Source organism: Parasteatoda tepidariorum, chromosome 1 (assembly GCF_982258835.1).
Source record: "Parasteatoda tepidariorum strain Cologne lab strain chromosome 1, Ptep-v5.0, whole genome shotgun sequence".
Lineage (NCBI taxonomy): Eukaryota > Metazoa > Arthropoda > Arachnida > Araneae > Theridiidae > Parasteatoda > Parasteatoda tepidariorum.
In genome coordinates, this window is record NC_141755.1 from 67663338 (window position 1) to 67683030 (window position 19693).

The 19693-nt window shown below is 28.1% G+C and overlaps 1 protein-coding gene across 1 annotated transcript in view; it reads left to right on the top strand.

Annotated features, from left to right (window-relative positions):
* The first annotated feature begins 1741 nt into the window (after positions 1–1741).
* Positions 1742–19693, top strand: part of unc-45 (unc-45 myosin chaperone) — a 32694-nt gene continuing 14742 nt past the window's right edge. Inside the window, exons 1-14 of the mRNA XM_087165700.1 lie at positions 1742–1934; positions 2468–2732; positions 3866–4041; positions 5057–5146; positions 7574–7744; positions 8741–8909; positions 9884–10042; positions 14618–14795; positions 14955–15024; positions 15294–15386; positions 17508–17642; positions 17999–18093; positions 19298–19439; positions 19520–19660. Coding sequence (XP_087021826.1) covers positions 2468–2732; positions 3866–4041; positions 5057–5146; positions 7574–7744; positions 8741–8909; positions 9884–10042; positions 14618–14795; positions 14955–15024; positions 15294–15386; positions 17508–17642; positions 17999–18093; positions 19298–19439; positions 19520–19660 — 1884 coding nt within the window. The 5' untranslated portion in view covers positions 1742–1934. The remainder of the gene's footprint in view (positions 1935–2467; positions 2733–3865; positions 4042–5056; positions 5147–7573; positions 7745–8740; positions 8910–9883; positions 10043–14617; positions 14796–14954; positions 15025–15293; positions 15387–17507; positions 17643–17998; positions 18094–19297; positions 19440–19519; positions 19661–19693) is intronic.

A 19693-nucleotide genomic window follows, 5' to 3' on the forward strand; every position in this document is an offset into this window, starting at 1 on the left:
CGCATGATAATAAGTAAACTTGACTTATATAAAGATATACTTGATTATATAAAAAGAATGGATATTATTTAAATACTCATTTCGGTAGTTAATTAAAAAATATAATTTAAAAAAAATAAAAGTAAGCAAATTTAGGTTTGTAATACTCCTAATTAAACAAGAGTAACAATTGTTACAATTTTACCAATACTTTTTTAACTCTTACATTCTTCTCCTAAGATAACTTCTGTCGCCGACGATTTTGTCCCTTTTTATTACTATTAGTTAAAGCCAGCTTACACATTCTTGTAATTTTTGCATTTTATATTTGAAATTTCAAAGTCGAATGACATGCAGGAAATGACCCCTAGTCCAAAGAATCAAAGTTAAAAAGTTGCAAGGTAGATTATTTTGAAAAAAATTAACTACTCCGGTTCAATGAAACAATTATCAATGTATTATTAATATTCTTGTTTCCTTATTACGAAATATTAGAAGAAATTTGTATTCATAATTTCTTCAAAACGTGTGTTAAGACTATAATTATAGGTTATTTATATAGAAAAAAGCCTAATGTTGGAAAAAGAAGAATTTTTGAAATGATGATTCTGAAAATAGCACGATTTTGAAATTTTCTATTTTAACAGCTGTTTAAGAAAATAAGGCATATCGAGCATTTTCCTGATAAAGCAATATTTTTTTAATTGTTCTTAAGTTTAGAAATAATATTAACAAAATTTTAAGCAAATTTTTTCACCATTATCCTTTTTAAAAGGGCAACTTTCTTAAAGTTAGCCGGTAAGAATTACTTTGAACGTCAAAATAATATTGTATGTCCATAATTTTTTGTTCATTTAAAAAACAAAGCAAGCTTTTGTATTTTTTTCTTTACACGCATTTACTTTTCATTGCTCAAATAAATAAGAAACAACAAAAGAAGAGAATCAATAATTTATCTTCATTTTTCGAAAAGAATAATATGTTTATTAAATAGTCAGCTGTCCTGCAGCGAATAATATAATTTTGATCAACAGAATATTTTTAATTTCTTAACAAGATTTAATTTTCAGCTATCTGGCAATAATTCTAAGTTTTCTTTCAATAAAAACTTGACAATAATTTTAAAAGGAATTTTACTTTATAAATTAAAGTACTAAAACAATTGATTAGTATATTAATGGAAAAATAATATATGCGGAACATATAAAATAATATACATAAAGAGTAAGCTTTTAAAAATGTGACTAAAGACACAAAAAGTAAAATTAACAATATGGGGTCCGAAATTTGGATCTCTCTCCTGACCAAACTATGGGGACCATATTTCCCAGATTGCACTACCCCCTATATTTTGAAGGTCAGGAATCCAAATATGTAAGAAAAAAAAGATATTTATTCATTGAAAGTACGTTATTGTGGTCAATTTCGTAATTTAATTAACAGTTAGCACTAAATGATTTGTATATTTGAGGGTACTCCCAGCATGAACAATTGAGATTGACACTCAGTACATGAAAGCCCGATAATTAGAACAAAAGTTATTCAGGGTGATATCTTTTTTGCCCACTGTACATCACTTTAACGTTTACTATTGAAATTCGAGTGTTAACTCTCCGTCATAAGAAATAATAAAAAATACATATTTCACCTCTAAGGGTCGCATCTTCGATTCCTCAGGCGGGAATTTGCTGCAAGTAGTGAAAACGGTTCTATAGAGCGGAGCCATTCTGAAATATACATCCTTTCCTTTAGCTGTAACTGTACTGTTATACAATCCAAAACAAAAACATCGGCAGAAACTTTTGGTGTCATGGTGACAGGAGTGTTACTATAAATGGATAAATATAAAAATAGTCTTTATCCCGGCTGAATTTTTGGCTGACATAGTTGTGCACATGGCTTCTTGATCATTCTGGAATAAACGTTGCTTTTATATATATCACACTTCTTGAACTGTAAGTTAATATTATTTGCGTTTCATGTTCATTATTTCAAATAGTTTTTTTTTCTTTCTATAACGTGTTGAAAAATACTATGTAAAATATTAATCACGTCATTTTTATTCACTCATCTATAATTTCACTTTGTTTTATATTGTTAATTGTTTAAGATATTATCAAAATAATTCGTATGAAGTTTGTATTATGATATGAATTTTTGTATTGCTGTATGCTGTGGGAAAATTACATGGTTTTTTCATAATAAGTAGGTTTATTATGAAACTGACTTTAATGCTCGATTAAAAGGATTAAAAACAGTATCTGATATAATTTTTATTTATTTTTTAGCTTATTTATGTCTTATTTATTTCTAATTGTGCTTTATAATGATAGTTAGGAGTGTAATATTTAGATTTTATTACGATGGTTAGGAAAATAATGGATATTTATTAATGCATTTTAATTGCTATCTAAATTTTAGTATTTGAATTTGTAACTTCAGCTCTGTTGTTTAAGATATTATGTAAACATTGTTTTAATATCTTTAGATGCCTGATACAATTCAACTAACAGAGAAAGCGATGATTTCTACGGAGTCTTCGAAAGATGTAGAAAAAGATTTCACTGAAATTAAGAATGAAGGCAATGCTCTATTTTCTTCTGGGGATTATAGGGGTGCTGTTAAACTGTACACCGAAGGCCTGAAACTTTGCTCTGTAAAATCAATTGATGAGGCAACTCTTTTTAAAAATAGAGCTGCTGCTTACTTGAAACTAGAAAAATATGAAAATGCCATCATTGACTGTACTTCAGGTTTGTAAACATTTTTAGTTTAATTCTTGTTTTCGATAAAATGTGCGATCTTTTTCCAACATAAAGTTAACATTTTGTTTAAATTTTATTGCAATTCCATGTGTACTTGACCCAGATTTGTTAATTTTTTTTAATGTAGCATTAGCTGTAGTGAGAAGAATTCTGCGTTGTGATCTGCATCAGAATAACCGCCAAGTCTTGGCAACTTCTGGACATTGTCAATTCAATGGGTATAGCTTAAGTTACCCCATGGCAAACCTCAACATGTTTTTTTTTTAAAAAAAAGAAAGAAACTTTTTCAAGTTTAAAATCCATTTAGCACTTTCAGATCGTGATATGAAAATATTCCCATCTTTTTGGTGCCTTGGCGATGGTAGTTGACATAAAAATGTACCAATACGGAAATATTCCCTTTGTTTTAAATTAATGAAGTAACATAGTAAAGTTAATAAAGTGAAATCAAATTGTTATCTGATGTAAAGTTTTTGATTGTGTCAGTTTTAACAGTTGCATAACTAAATTCTCTGACACATATATAGTGTAGAAAACAAAGTATCAGATTGAAAAGAAAAAAAAGATTCTTGGAAATTTTCAGAATTTGCATTTTGATATATTTCATCATTTAATGCAAATTTTTGCAGAAACAGTTTATAATTTATTTTAAAATAATAAGTCAATTTTTTTTCTTAGCAAATTTTATTTTGATTGAAGAATTCTATAGTTATGTTGCCCATGATATTTTCAGATGATTACTCTAGTCAATAATTGAACATTTACTTGGTTATTAACTAATTTCATTTCCATTACATCATTCTAATAAATTGATTATTAACTTACAAAATTTATTTTTTCAAAATCACTTGTATGAGCACTATAAAGCTCTTACCTTTATCTCAAATCTACTTTTATAATCAGACACATTCAAGTAGCTAAAGGCAAACAGACTGTATTACTTTTCAAAGACGATTTTAAGTCAGATAACATGCGGAATTATTCACGCTACTCCATTGCTTTTCAAATTGTTTCATTCTTAATTCGGACCTTCCCTTACCAAACTGGTTTAAAAACAATTTAATAAATACAATTTTATTTTGAAATCGACAGCATTTCATTAATTTTTATTATTCTTACAGCATTGGAAATTACACCTGCTGATGTAAAAGCTCTATTTCGAAGATGTCAAGCATATGAAAAACAGGAACAATACAGTGATGCTTTTAAAGATGCAAGAGCAGTTAATCATTTAGATCCAAATAATAGTGCTGTTCAACCAATATTGACTAGATTGAATGTAAAACTTCAAGAACTGGTAATTTATTAGTGGTTTCGATCTAATTATAAATTAGAAAATTTATAATTAGATTCACTTTCAACAATTAATCATTTCAAACATATTTTCAAAAGCAAATTCAACTGTATTTAGAATTTTTTACACCAGATTGATCAACGGTTTGTTTGCCTTTTCGAAAATCTGCTATATATTTGAAAAAATCTTGATTTCATGATAATTTTCAAATTATAGATATTTTTAAATAACCTAATATGTTTTGATTAAAGGCACACTAAATTAATTTGATTTATCTTCTCATACTTTTTTTTATTTCATTTTTAGCTTTAATTTTTTTTCTTTATCCAGATTACTCATCATTATCTGAAACATTGAAAGGATATCATCGCATATTATTATTTCATTATTCAATGGTTAGAAATAGTGTGTTACAAATAGTGAAACTACTATAGTGCGATACTTTTTGTTGCTAGCAAAGTTTTTAGAAAGGTTGAAATGCAGCCAATTTTTCTAATTTGATTTGTAGAGATCTTACAGGGGTCTGTCAATAAATGTGATGATCTCAACATTCATAAGAATTACCTCTGGTGCTCTAGTGCAGCAAGTTTTTTTTCCATAAAGGTTGGCAGCAGTGTTTTCTGGAAATCTTTTAATCAAATATATAAGATTTCTCAATAATTTATTTGTATTTATAAAACTGCAGGTACTTTAAAGAATTTTTTTTTTAGTTATCAGAAGCATACAGCTAATCATCATAGTATATTTGAATCTCTTAACAATTAATTTTATTACGCCTTTAATCTTATTACACTCAAATATTGAACAACTCACTGTCTTTTTAGTTGTCAAGTAAGTAGGACAAACTTAATGGCTTTATGATCATGTTTATGCAGCATCCAAATTCAGTTTTTGGGCTTTAATATATATATTTATAGATATATATATATTAAATTTTCATTTGGTAAATAAAATTAGTCAACTTTTGAAAATTTTGTCATTATGCTGTGTTATTAATTTTTTTTCTCATTTTATATAGGCTAAAGAACAGGCTACTACTACTAATAAAGTAAAAACTATGTTTGAATATCTTCTAGGAGAAGAAACATCAGCTGAAACAAGGTTACAGGTAATTTGAATTAATATTATGAAATAAATTTTATATCTTTAAATAAATAATGAAGCTGAAAATTTTTTAATCATTCTTTATGCAGTGCAACTTCTACCATGACAATCAGAATAGGAATATAGCATTTTCCTTTAATTAAGACACATTAGGTAATGAATTGAGACTGCTTAGAGAAATTATAGAACTGATAACTTATTTAAAAATGCCACACTGAAATGTGCTCTACCAAAATATGTATGTAAAACTAGTTCAAATAAATGAGAAGAGCAATACTCTGGTTGCTTAATTTTTACATTGATTTTCAAGAATACATAACTTTTTTAAAAAAAATTTGAAAAACAGATAAATAGAATAATTGCTATGATCAATTCACACAGATTATAATTGAGTTTGTATGAATAAAAATTTTAAATTGAAGGTAAGAAGACTTTTGTTGCATAGTATTGTTATTTACTAAGTTATTTTATCTTTACTGATTCATGTATACATAAAATGCAAATTACTAATAGAACTATTTCAGAAAGTTGTTAGTTGAAATTAATGGGATTTATTTATTTTCTTTTGTTGAGTTAAATGCTGAAATTACTGCAAGATTATAGTTAATTATATTAATTGCAAGTTTAAAAAATCCCGTCAGAACCAGTTTCGTAGTTTCTATATTTTAAATTGTATTAACTATTGATTTGCATGCATTTTTCAACTTTATTTAAACACACACACATATATATATATATAATATATATCATAGATGATTGTGCTCTGGAAAAAATTCGGATTTTTCACTAATCGTGATCTGGAAGTTTCTTGAAATCCAAGTTTCAGTAGTTCCAAGTAATCATCGATCGCATTTATGTATAAAAATTCTTGTATATTTTATTTAAGAATATTAGAACTAGAATTTATACTTGGTATCTCTCATTTGTAAATTTTTTTTTTCTGGTGGAATAATAAATGTGATTAGAGATAAAAGTAAACTTATGCATAATTATTTAATTATGCTGCACATAATTTATTTAGGTTTCATGTTTTGAAACTATCAATGATTTAAATTTATAACATTAATTTTTTGAAATGCGTCATTAATGATTTTACTCAAGAAATTTTCAGGATTTTTGAGTTGGGCTCACAATAACCTTGTATACATATATATTATATAATTTTTATTTGTAATTTCTTTCTATTCTTTTGCGATAATCGTAGTTCCTAACCTACTTAGAATAATAAGTGACATTACTTATTGCAGTAATGTAGGAAACATATTTATTTTAATGTTTGCAGAAAAATATTTTTTAGTACTTAGATTTTCTTTTATTTATATTTATGAAAATTAATCTTATATTTTACAAACTTGAGCTGTTATATGATTTTAAATTTTTTTATTTGTTCCTGTATATTTATACCATATACACATTTTGGGCAGATTTTGTGTTGAGAGACACAAAACGTATGGTACTTAATTATCTTGACAACGATATTTAATGACCTATCTTGTTATATGAATAATTTTCTTTAATTTTTTAGGACAATTCTAATTTGTAAGATATTTTTTGCATAAAAAAGTTGTTGAACTGGAATAACACTAATTTTATTCAAAATGATTTATATCTTAACACTGATTTTTTATTAAGTAGTTTCTCTCTTATACTTGTGTCTGATACTTATTATATATAGCCGAGTTTTCTATTTTTCTTCTTCTCTCTACAAGTAAAAGGTTGGTGTTATCAGTATAGCTGTATGTTTAAGTTGGTGCATTGTTATTGCATTAATTGTAATAAACATATTCAATTATGCAGTAAGCCACATAATTTTTTTTTCTTTTTTTTAGTTTTTATATTGCTTTAGCATGTTTTATTGAAAAAGATAATATTGCATTGGGGGTGTAATTAGCTTCATGCTATAAGCTTGTGGCTCTGTATTTCCTGCATTTAAAGGTATTGCTCTTCAACAGTTTGCTTATAAATGGTTGGTTAATCAGAGGAATGTAGAGATAGAAGCATTAATGCATTAATTTAGACTGTTATTATTAGCAAACTTCTGATCAAATGCTTCTGGTTTAGTGCATTATCAAATTTATTATATTATATAAATCGTGATATTGTAAATATTTGATATTTTATATTCAAATATTTACAATATCACGTAAATATTTGAATAACAATATATTTTATAATGTTATTCAAATATTTCAAATCAAATAAATCACAATATATTTTAAATTTATTTATTATACAAAATATCCATATTTATATTATATAAATATAGATATTTTATGTGACATAAAATATGAAATATTATCAAAGTTTTTTCAGCATAATGCTAAAAATGTAAAGTAACACAGACAAAGAAAATTGAACAATATTTTATAGGTTAATGTAATAAGTTAAATTTTTTTCGAGCAATATTTATCTAAACTTTTTTATTTTTTAGGCAGCAAATAATATTGTTGTGCTTGCCAAAGAAAAAGCTGGTAGTGAATTAATTATGAAAGAAAGTGGCATTACCAAGCTGTTGGCTGCAAAGAAACTTGAAAAAAATGAAGAGATTTCAACTGCTGTCATTAGAACCTTTGGTGAGCTTTGTAGGAACAATTGCAAAAGGGTTTGTATTTCAGGATATTTAAATTAAAAACATTTTAAATTTATATAATTTTTAAATTAATATTGATGTTCATATTTTTTTGTTTGCAAAAATTATTTGTAGCTCTACAACATTTCCATCATGGTTATGTAAAAAAGTCTTTATTTTTACATTTGAGATAGGCTTTTTTTTTAATACCATACAGGTTATTTAGATCAATTTTTCTTTTCATTGTAGTTTACTAATCTGCTTATCTAAATTTAAAAGATGCAGAAAATTCCTGCTTAGTTTAACTTCCTGTGTTATAATTATTATTATTATTTTTTTTTAAACTTCATTTTTATAAAAAATGAGAGAGAAAAACTTGAAATCATTCGAATTATTACTTATCTTGTCAATTATGAAGGAGTTTAAGAAGCAGACGTGTAAAGTTAGAGTAAAATTGTTAGAGTTAGAGTAATGTGTAAAGTTAGAGAGGGTATACAAAATTATAAACAGAATTTATTATATCAAGGATTGACTGTAACTGTATTTTTATTTATTGAATATAACATATAAAATATGATTAATTGCCAGAGGAGGAAGGTATGACTACTTAAACGGTTAAATGAAATAAATAATTAAATTTAAAATTATTCTCATATGCATTTATAAAAATTAACAGCTTTTGTCTCATAATAATATTACATTGCCTGTTGTTTTACATTAATACTATACACTGACATATAATTAACGTTAATTTCATTGAATGTTATTAAAAAAAATTTGATCATTTAAAAGTTAGCTTAAAAAGTTTCACTGGATGTTTTTTGCATTGCAATATATTTTTAGAATTTTTATTCAAAATCTTATGTCAGGTAGAGAAGTTTTTTATTTTGGTTTATTTAAAAGCTTATGTGAGGTTTGGAAGATTTTTTTTATTTTGGTTTATTCAATAGATTATGTGAGGTATATCTCACTCTTATAATTGTGTATATAATTATTTTGCTAAACTTTTTATTTTATTTTATTTTATAGACACTAGAGATACTTCAAATTATTGGTGTTCCATTTTTAATTGAGAATTTGAATTCTGACTCAGAAAACTATGTTAACGCTGTTGAATACTTCATTCAACTTATTTTGAACACTCTAGCAGGCATGGATGTCAAAGAAGGAAAAAAAGCTGATAAACAACTTATGAAAGGTGATGACAAGGATATACAGAGAATTTTTTCTTACTGTGTAAAATTTAAATGCAGAATGTTATTTTTTTAACTTTTTATTTGTTGCAGATTATAAAAAATAGTATTTTAATTTAATGTAGTGTAAATTGTAATAGGTTAATTCTTTGTAATATTTTAAGAAGAGTGAATTATTGTACATTTTTTCATGAAATGTGTTACGTTAAAAAAAATAGAAATTAAACTTCTATAAATATATGTTTTCTGTATGTTGTTAACCTCATCAGGTATGCATTCACGGCAAGATAAGCATTTTTCATTTTGCTTTAAAAAAAATTTCAAGACTATCATCAGAGCAAGAAAAAAAATTTATTGAATTTTTTAAATATTTTGATAGGCATTAATTTTTAATAATTAAAAACTATTGCTAAGAAGTATTATTACATACTTCTATTCAATTTTGATGACAAATAAAGCAACAAAAAAAATGTTCATGTGTTTTCATAAAATCTATTCTACTAAATACCAAATGATTGAAGAGATTGAAAATGTAATGTAATCTAGTTTATAAAAAGCGAAATAAAATCTAAGTAAATGAAATTTTGATAAGTTAGGAAGAATTTTAGAATGTACCTCATTAGTAAAAGCCTGGAAGATGTAATGTAATTCATTCGTTAAAAAAATGCATGTATAATTGAAATTATTATTTTCTTAAGATATTTAAAATTACTCTTAAGTAAAATAAATTGTAAATCCTTGCCAATTCAACTAGTTAAGTTTATTTTTGCTGCTACTCATCGCTCGAATTTCCGAAGGATAGCAATGATGGTTTTTCAATTAATAACATTGAAAAGCATGTAATAAACATATAAGTGCATTTTCCACTAAATGCTGTGATTAACTTTATTTTTTTTTTAACCAAACACAACTTGATTATTTCCTATTAAATATAGTATTTTCGATAGTCTCTGTTTAATAATCTTATCATATATTTTAGACAATGAATTAGTTATTGATACTATAATGAAGACCCTCTGCAAAAGTGTTTCTAGTAGAGTAATGTCTGCAACTGGCCGTGATGCTATATTGGAACTTATAATGAAAAATGTTGAATTTGAAGCTTTAAGTTGGGGACATAAACTTGTGAAGAGTGATGGTAAGAAGCGCTTTAATATGATTTTGCATTGTTTATTTGCATTAAATTATTCTTTTAATGTAATAAAAATGGTTCATAAATTCCTCTGACATTGCACATTCTGTTCTTTCCTTAAGCAGACTATATATTTTTATTTTCTTATTGTTTGATATCCTGAACACTTGCTGTCAAGTTAAATAAGCATCTTGGAAAAAAAGTTATGTAAAAAGCAGACTTTTTTTTTCTTTGATAAATAATGTTTTTTTTTTCCTCAAAGTATTTTTCACAATGTTAGTAAATCTGAAAAATTATTGAATTTATTTAGTTGAAATAATGTTTTCTATTCTGGGATAAAACGAATTCCCCAAATTCTTTTTAAAAAAAATTAAGATATATGATTTTACTTCTAAATTAACCTTTATAAACTTATTGCAGGATTGCCACAGGCCACTAAAATGCAATTATTTTTGGCACGAGGCGAATATTGCAACTTTTTTTGCCTGAAAAGGTTGAAAAAGCCACTATTTTCAGGAAAAGGACACTATTGGGAGACTTTTCTGTACTCCTAGCGACATTTTTTCTTTCTTTTCTTTTTTTTAAAGCATAAATTGGGTGGAAATGCAACACCCCACAAGATAGTTTCTGAACACACTGAACTTTTTTTTTTCTTAAAAAATATAAAATTTAGCAAATTCGAGTCTTCACTTTTTAGATCGTTCAATTTGCACAGACACCATTGTAAGTCTATTTCATTTCTCGATCGCCTTTTCAATGATTATTGCTACGAAATTCTGCATGCTTTTAAAAAAAACAAATTTATACAATATTACGATATGCAAATTTTGAATTTGAGTAATCACTTTTCATATAAATATATATATATATATATACATGGTATATGACAACTAAGTCATTAACAAAATTTTAGTCAAATTTTTGATTCATTTTTGTTCTTATTTAAGCAACTATTTTCATGTTTTAGGCTACTAAAAGCAACTATTTTGTTCATTTTTTTCTGTGGCAACCCTGTTATTGTTTAATAACAGATATAAAAACCATGTAAGATATAGATACCATGTAGGATAGACACTTGAAGCATGGAGGAGAAGGAAATTTATATTTGAAATAAATATTTGCAGTGTACTCATAGAATGCAGTTATTGTTTGATTTCGCTGTAATCTTTTTGACCCTAACGTGACAGAATTGGAAGTAGTAAAAAATATAACAGTGCACCTTGAAAAATAGGTCTTAGTTATTTCGTAATTTTAAATAGTAAATGCATATGGAGTTGTATATGAATGTCATAAATTACAAAAATTTTGTTTAAAAATACTCATTGAAAGTTTTTCTACATTAAATGCATATAATTTATAAATGTCTGCTAAAAAAGTGAACACATGAAGATGAAACAAAAGCATTTTGATTTTTTACATTGACTATGAATGCAGTTATGCAGACTTTTTTATTCCTCTTGGGTTAAAGTGGAACCAAATATACTTAACGCAGTAATCAAAACATATTTTTAGCGAAAGGAATATTACTGAAAATAAATATTTATTATTTGACTTAACATTTATTATACAGTGTAACGTCCCATATCCGGACGCCCCTTTTCCGGAAGGGTCGATTTCCCGGACACTTTTTAACAATCAAAATAAACAAACATTTCTTCATCTTCCCTTCTCCTTTAAAAAAAAAAAAAAAAAAAAAAAAAAAAACGAAGTCTTGTGGTCTTGTGACAGGTTTTTTCCCTTCTCAGCTTCTAGAGATCTATGCATTGAACCCATAAATCAACAGAAAACAGAAGATCTACTAAGACCATGACGCTCCTCCTCTGGAATGCAGGAAGGGGGGGGGGTTGTTTTCAAAAGAGCACTACTGAGTCCCCTTCTTTCCTATGCAGCTGGCTAGTAAAAGAGGCATTTCCTGGAACCTTTTTAATGTTAAAGTGGAGGGGGAATCCCCTTTAGTCACACAAGAAAAAATAAAGAGAACCCAATTAGCATGCCACGCCTTTATGCTTGATTGATAGCCAATGATGGGAGAGAAAATAAGAATTTGTCACTACCCCGCCCTCAACTTGAATGACAAGTAAGGAGGAAATGAATTTTTCTTCTCCACCTACCCACCTTATTGAATGACGGGAATTTCCCCTTCTTGCTTGAATCGTTCTAGTTCAAAATGGTGGAGAGAGCAATTAATATTTTCATAACTGGGATTTTTTTTCGTTTTCTATATTTATTTTTAGAATAGCAATAATTATTTTTTTTCTAATATTTTGTTTATGATTGATTAGATATCATTCTAATACTAAAACATTATTGCCCGAAAAAATAATGTTTATTTATTTTCTGCTTCTTAGATTCAGATCATTTTAAGCTTTGTTTACCTTGGAGGTCAATTATACGGAAAAATCAAATATACGGACTTCGGAAAGTCCCGCCGATTCCGGATACGCGACTTTCCACTGTATATATATATATTTATACAGATGGGTGACAAAATAATATGAACACCTCTGAAATATGAGAAAATCTTTATTAATAGGGAGTTGGACCACCCTTTGACTGAATTACAGATTTAATACGACGTGGGATCGATGCATAAAGGTCCTGGACAACGTTTAAAGGAATATTAAGCCATTTCTCTTGCAAAACGGCCTCTAATTCCAAAAGATTTGATGGAGGTGGGAATCGGGAACGAAGTTTAGTCTCCGAATATTGCCACATATGTTCAATAATATTTAAGTCCGAAGACTGAGGGGGCCAGGCGAGATGCTCAACTTCATTGTTATGCTCTTCGAACCATGTTTGAACGCACCTAGCGGTGTGGAAAGGGGCGTTGTCGTCTTGAAAAATCAGTCACTCTCCAGGGAATACAGTCTGTACAAAAGGATGAACATGATCCGCTAGAACGCTTAGATAGTCATTAGATTTGATTGTCCCATGCAGACGTACTAGTGGCCCAAACCATGATGGAGCCACCTCCATGTTTCACAGTTGGTAAGAGGCATTCAGGATCAAACGCTTCTTTGGGTGATCTCCAGACATAAATGCGTCCGGTGGTCTGAAATAAGGTGAAGGATGATTCATCGGACCATATTACCTGCTGCCACTGCTGTGGGGACCAGCCTTTGTGACCTCTACACCAATGACGGTGCTTGAAAGCATTGGTTACTGTCACCAAGGGTTTGCGAATTGCCACTCTCCATAAATGTTCGCTGCATGAAGTTCTCTTTGAACAGTTCTTGTTGAAACGGGGTCCTGAAGATGACTGTTCATGTCCGGTGTTATCTGGGATAACGATTGCTTGTGTTTTTGTGCTACTATGCGCTGCAAGACACGTCTATCCCTATCATCAAGCTTTGACTTTCGGCCACTGTTTTGCTTTGACGACTTCGTCTTACCTTCTTTCATGTATGCTGTCATAACGGCTGATACAGCACTTCTTGCAAACCCTAAAAGGTTTGCTGTTTCTGTCACCGATGCTCCACTTAAACACGCCCCAACAATCATCCCTCTTTGGAATTCTGGCAGGTCAGACATTTCACCTTATAAAAGCTAGTTAGATAAACTCATGCAATGCAAGTGACTAATGTTGAGAGACTGATAGCTTTCTCTTCACGTTCACTAGGTGGCAGACTTCTGTCGCAGGTGGGGCGGCTGTACTGCAGGTGTGAAATAAGTCACACTTTTTCACAGGTGTTCGTATTATTTTGTCATCCATCTGTACAGGTGGACAAAATTAAGAGATGGAAGACATTTGGATATAGCTTATTCCATGTAATAAAGTATACAAAACAAAAATGAAAGTGCCATTCACTGGCAAGACCTATTGCCAATAAATCCAATGTAGTCTGAACTTAAGGATAAAAGATGACAATAAAAGTGAGGCTTGTACAGTGTATGTTGCCTCTAGTATGGTGTATGGTCACCCCTGACAGACAGACAGCATGCACAACGAGTATGCATGCTGTTAATAAGGGAGTTAAGGAGGACTTGTGGAAGACCCCTCCCCCCATTCTTCCACCAGAGCAATTTTTAACTCCAGAATGGTTCTGGGGTGAGGTTGGCGCATCGCAATAGCTCTCCCAAGAGCATCCCAAGCATGCTCAATAGGATTCAGGTCAGGGGATTTGGCTGGCCAATCCATTTGTTGAATATCCTCTCTTTCCAGATACTCATCAACCATGAGAGTACCCTATGTGGTCACGCATTGTCGTCCATAAAAATGAACTCAGGGCCAACAGTGCCCCTGTAAAGACGCTCATAGGACTCTAGGACCTCCTGCCTGTACCTCTGGGCATTCACGGAACCATCGTCAAACACATGGAGCGGTGTGCGGGTATCTTGCATGTGCGAATGAATGTGCAAAAATGCTTTCCATCTCTTATTTTTGTCCACCAGTGTATATATATATATATATATATATATATATATATATATATATATATATATATATATATATATATATATATATATATATATATATATATATACTTTATTTTTTCTTTGATGTGTTTTTTATTCATCATTTTACTCATATGTTCATACTCATATGTACATACATCCTTAAATTAAATGTATTATTTTTAGGGTTATATTGTCTTCTTGAAGTTAGCAGTGAGTTACCAGAAATGAAACATGAAAGTGGCATGAATATAACAGGTCGTACTTTAACTCATGTTGCTGTAACCTTAGAGCGCATTTATTATTGCATGGATTCTGATAAAAGCAGAGAAGAGTACAGAAACAAAGTAATGGAATTCATTAAGTGAGTATTTTAGTTATGTGTGCTAGTTTTTGCCTTTATTATAGTTTTAATTCTAATGATTATCGTATAACTTATTGAAAAAATAGTAAAATACCTACTGTCATAATGTGTATTGGTGTTATAATTTTACCATTATTTGATAAAAATTATATCTTTCAGTGATAAATTAAGAGCGCCAGATATTGAAAGCAAAGTTCGTGCTACAACCACTATAACTGTTCTTCTTCAGGTACATTATTATTTCTTCTTGAATTTTGATTTAGTTGATGATATTCCATTTTTTTAATAAAAATATTTCTCTGTTAAATGTTAAAAGTAGTTATTTTAATCATTATAATTTTTTGAAGATCCCAATTCTTTGTTATTAAATGCACAGTAGAAGTATGATAATTTTAATGATTGTTTTCAGTTGTTTAACTAAAATATGTGATCTAATTAATTTTATATGAATTTTAGAAACTTGAGTATTCATTTTCAGTAATTTTAAATATGTTTTAGGGGCCCTTAGAGGTAGGGAATTTTTGTCTAGCTCAAAAAGGCATTGTTGAAATGATGCTTGTTATGGCTTCATGTGATGATGAGCTTCAACAGGTATGTTGCCATACTCTTACGTAGCTTGTTACTATTTTGATTAAAATAGTACACCGGTTAAAACAATTTAACTTTTTAATAGTTAAAAATAAATATTTTCTTTTTCTTTTAATATTTTTTATAAAATAAAATGTAATCTGTTTTCTGAAAAATTTTCTCAATTTTAAAGTTATGTATCTTTTAATCAGTTAAGCTCGGTGTGTGTGAGTGTATAACATTACTTTGTGTATCCTTAGTTATAAAAAGGTAGAGAACTTAAAAACCTGTTGATTATCATTTTGAGACTATACCATATTATTTTTTTAACAATTAAGAATATTTGTCACTTATAGGTATTTGTCACTTATAGGTATAAATTTAAGAAAAATAGTAAAATTGCATTTTAAATTTTGTATTACATAACGTACATTAAGTTGAATATATATATATATATATATATATATATATATATATATATATATATATATATATATATATATATATATATATATGTGTGTGTGTGTGTGTGTGTGTGTGTGTAAATGCCTTGGTTACCATTAATAAAGTCAATCAACACAATTAATTATTATGCTTATTCTTTAATAATAACATGAGTCACACAGACTCTTAAGCAATTAAGAGCAAACCACACAGGTTCCCAGTTTCACATTGAAACATACTTTAATTAACAAATAACATATTCACTCAGAATCTTAACCACTAAGGTTACCAGTTTCCTCTAGAAACAATATCAACTGACTAACTCTTCCTTTACATCGAGAAAGTTCGTTACAATTCGTTAAGGCGAGCGATATCTGGCGTGATAACAGAGAGACTGTTGTCTCGCATGTTACATATATATATATGTAATACAAAAATTAAATACTTTTGTATTAATAAAAGAATTAAATCTTTCGTTTTCATAAAATGTCTTTGTTAAAGAATAAGCGTAGAGAGATTCTATTTTGGGAATTCAAGGCTGAAAACATACCATTGAAATATAAATAGATTTATATTTCAAGGGAAGAGTTATTTTTAGAATCGTTTCCTTTTTCACTTCCATATAAGGAAGCAGAAATGATTTTCCTTAATGCGTAAGGTTACAAGGAATGTACGACAGCGTGCCTTTTTACCTCAAATCTGTGTTGGTATAAAATGTAAGAACGCATAGTTTTGCGTGTCCTTTTCATCATTATGTGATCCTGATAAGCTGTTCCGGAATTGTCCGGAGTCTTGTACACGCCCCCTCCTTTGCAGGAGTGGGGACGTGAACTGTTAGCAATACCAGCCTACCTTTAAATAAACCTGTTTAGAACGTCTGATGGCTTAAGACTGCAATTATTTCAAGCTAAATACAACACTGATAACAGGGTTGTAGCCCTGTTATTACATATATATATATATATATATATATATATATATATATATATATATATATTCTTTTTTTAAAAAAAAAAACCCTAGCAGAACTATAAAAAATGGTCAAGTCAGAATTATTCTGATTAAGACTAATATAGAACTTTTGACTAAGCACATGAAGAAGTCGTTCAATCATTATGTCTATATCATGCAATCAATAAGCTTGTATGGTGCGTGCTGACAGGTTATACATATCACCTAACTACTTATTGCTTCTCTACATTTTAATAAAAAAATGCATTAAAAGTTTAATGTACTTGTAAAAGAGTATTACCATGCGTAACTCTTTCTACAAAACAGTAAAATGTGTATCGTAAAGTAACAAAGTAGAAATTTATATCACAATGAAAATAAATGCATCTTTTGTGAGTAAGGAGTGATGAAAAAAGTGTAGTAAAAATCATAAATGTGTTTCTTTTTAAGTATAGAAGATGTAATAAAATTGCTCAAATTTAGTAACTGAAAATGTTCAGCAAGCCTCTACAAATACAAAAACTTGTTAAACATTTCGCTTTGTTAAAATATTTATCCATCCATGATTATTTTATGTTTACATGTAAAATTATATGTGTATAAAATATTGTAAAAAAATAATTTGAAAGTAAAAATGAATAAATGTATTGTCAATCTAACATAGTGCATTTCTGTAGCAACTTGTATTAATTTATACAATAAAATTGTTTGTTTAAATAACTTATGAATTATGCTATTTTTTTATTTCAGAGAGTTTCAGCGGAAGCTATAATTGCTGCTGCTTCTAAAAAAGACAAATGTACTGCAATTGTCTCCATGGGTACTGATATTTTGAAAAAATTATATCAGTCCAAAAATGACAATATCAAAGTTCGAGCTCTTGTAGTAAGTAAAAGAGTTATTTTTTTTATAACTATTTATAACAATATATGTAACAATATTTTTTTATAACAATAATTAATCACAATAAAATGCAAATCAATTAATTAAGTATAAAAATCATGGCACATCTTTTTATTATGCTTTATAATGTTCATATTGATTGCTTTTTTATTGCCTCATTTTTTTTTAAATAAAAAAAATATTTAAAATTAGTGTTTAAACATTTTTAGAATTTTTTTGATGAATTGTATTTATCGTAATTAAAATTATTTAATATGAATAACACTTTTTCCTTTTAGGCTAATAACGATAAATTGTTTTTTGTATTTGTGACTAATTAATATTTAATACATTCATAGGGTCTTTGCAAAGTTGGATCTGTTGGTGGTTTTGATGCTTCTATAAAAATGTTTAGTGAAGGTTCTGCATTAAAACTTGCCCATGCTTGTCGCAAGTAATATACTTGATTATTTTTCTTTAAATTGTCAATTTTTATTGCTTTATTTATAAGAAGTTGAAACAGAATTGTTTCATGAATGGTGTTTTCTATACTAGAGTGACTCCAAGCTCTTTACTGCCTATTTTTTCGGGTAAATGTTTCTGGTGTTTTTGTAAACAATTTGACTCACAACGTGATCATTGTGTTTTGAGACTATCTTGAGTGTTATTTCATCTATACCTGTATTTGTTACCTGGTTTATTATTTGTGTTTAAAAAAAGAAACATCATTTGAAACATAAGATTTGTCATTTGAAAAAAAGAAACGTTATAAGACACTTCTTACCTTATCAACAATATATCAATTTCAAAATTTAAACCTAAATGATAATTTGTAAAATGAACTCAATCTCACTGCTTGAACAATATGCTAAAACTAGATGGTGCATGGCTTGCAACAAGAACAAACAATAATAAACAAGTAAGAAGAAGCCAAATCGGGACTGCCAAAAAAGCGAGTTCTTCCTAAATCAAGCAACCGTGTCTCCTTTTTTAATAATTTTTAATAATGCATCTTATTTTCTTTTTTTTTTAAATCTACTGTTAAAATTTTTTGACTTTCTAAAACTACATAACTATTTTCTTTGCTTTTCTGCATTCTTCAAATTATATTTCCTGGTTATTAGCTACAACAAACTGATTAACTGGTTTTATTGCAGTACCTAATGCTTCTAGGAGTGTCTAATACCTATATAGCATATTAAAAAACCATTAAAGTTAAAATTAACAGGTCTGTTTAAATTTTATAAGAAAAATAATTATAATTTACTTTCTATAATTTTATTTATTTAATTTTTTTTTATATTTAAATCATTAATCATTATAAGTCATGCATTATATCATAAAAGAATTAAATAAAATTTTACCCTTAATGTACACTTTGAGTGTAAACATTGTACAATGTAAGTATTATAAAATTAAAATTATTATTCAAAATAGTGAAGTATCACATTCTTAAAGTAAAGTTATGTATATTTAATACAGACACTTGCTCTTAATGTCGAAATAGTTTAATTTTCAACCATCAACATACTATAACAACATTTTACAGTTGAAGTGTAGCTATATTTTTAACATGTTTTGATTATTAGAATAAAAGGCTTTTTCATATATATTTGTCATTTTAATACTCTTTTTATTTGTCTGGAATTTCAAACCAGGTTTCTTATCAATCCTAAAAAAGATAAAGATCTACGAAAATGGGCAGTGGAAGGGCTTTCATATTTAACTTTAGATGCTGATGTCAAAGAAGAACTCATCGAAGACCACCAAGCTATACAAGCCCTGATAGAACTTGCAAAAGTTAGTAAACTGATTACTGACTTTTTGTGTGTCTTTCTTTTATTATGTTTGATGTTAATAGTTTCACTTTGTTTTAACAGACCGGAGACTTATCTGTAGTATATGGTTGTGTTACTACTTTAGTGAATCTTACCAATAGTTATGACTCTGAAGAAATGATACCAGAGCTTGTTGAGTTAGCTAAATTTGCCAAACAACATGTACCTGAGACTCATATTAAGGTAAAGTAATTTAATTTTGAACACAGTTTGATA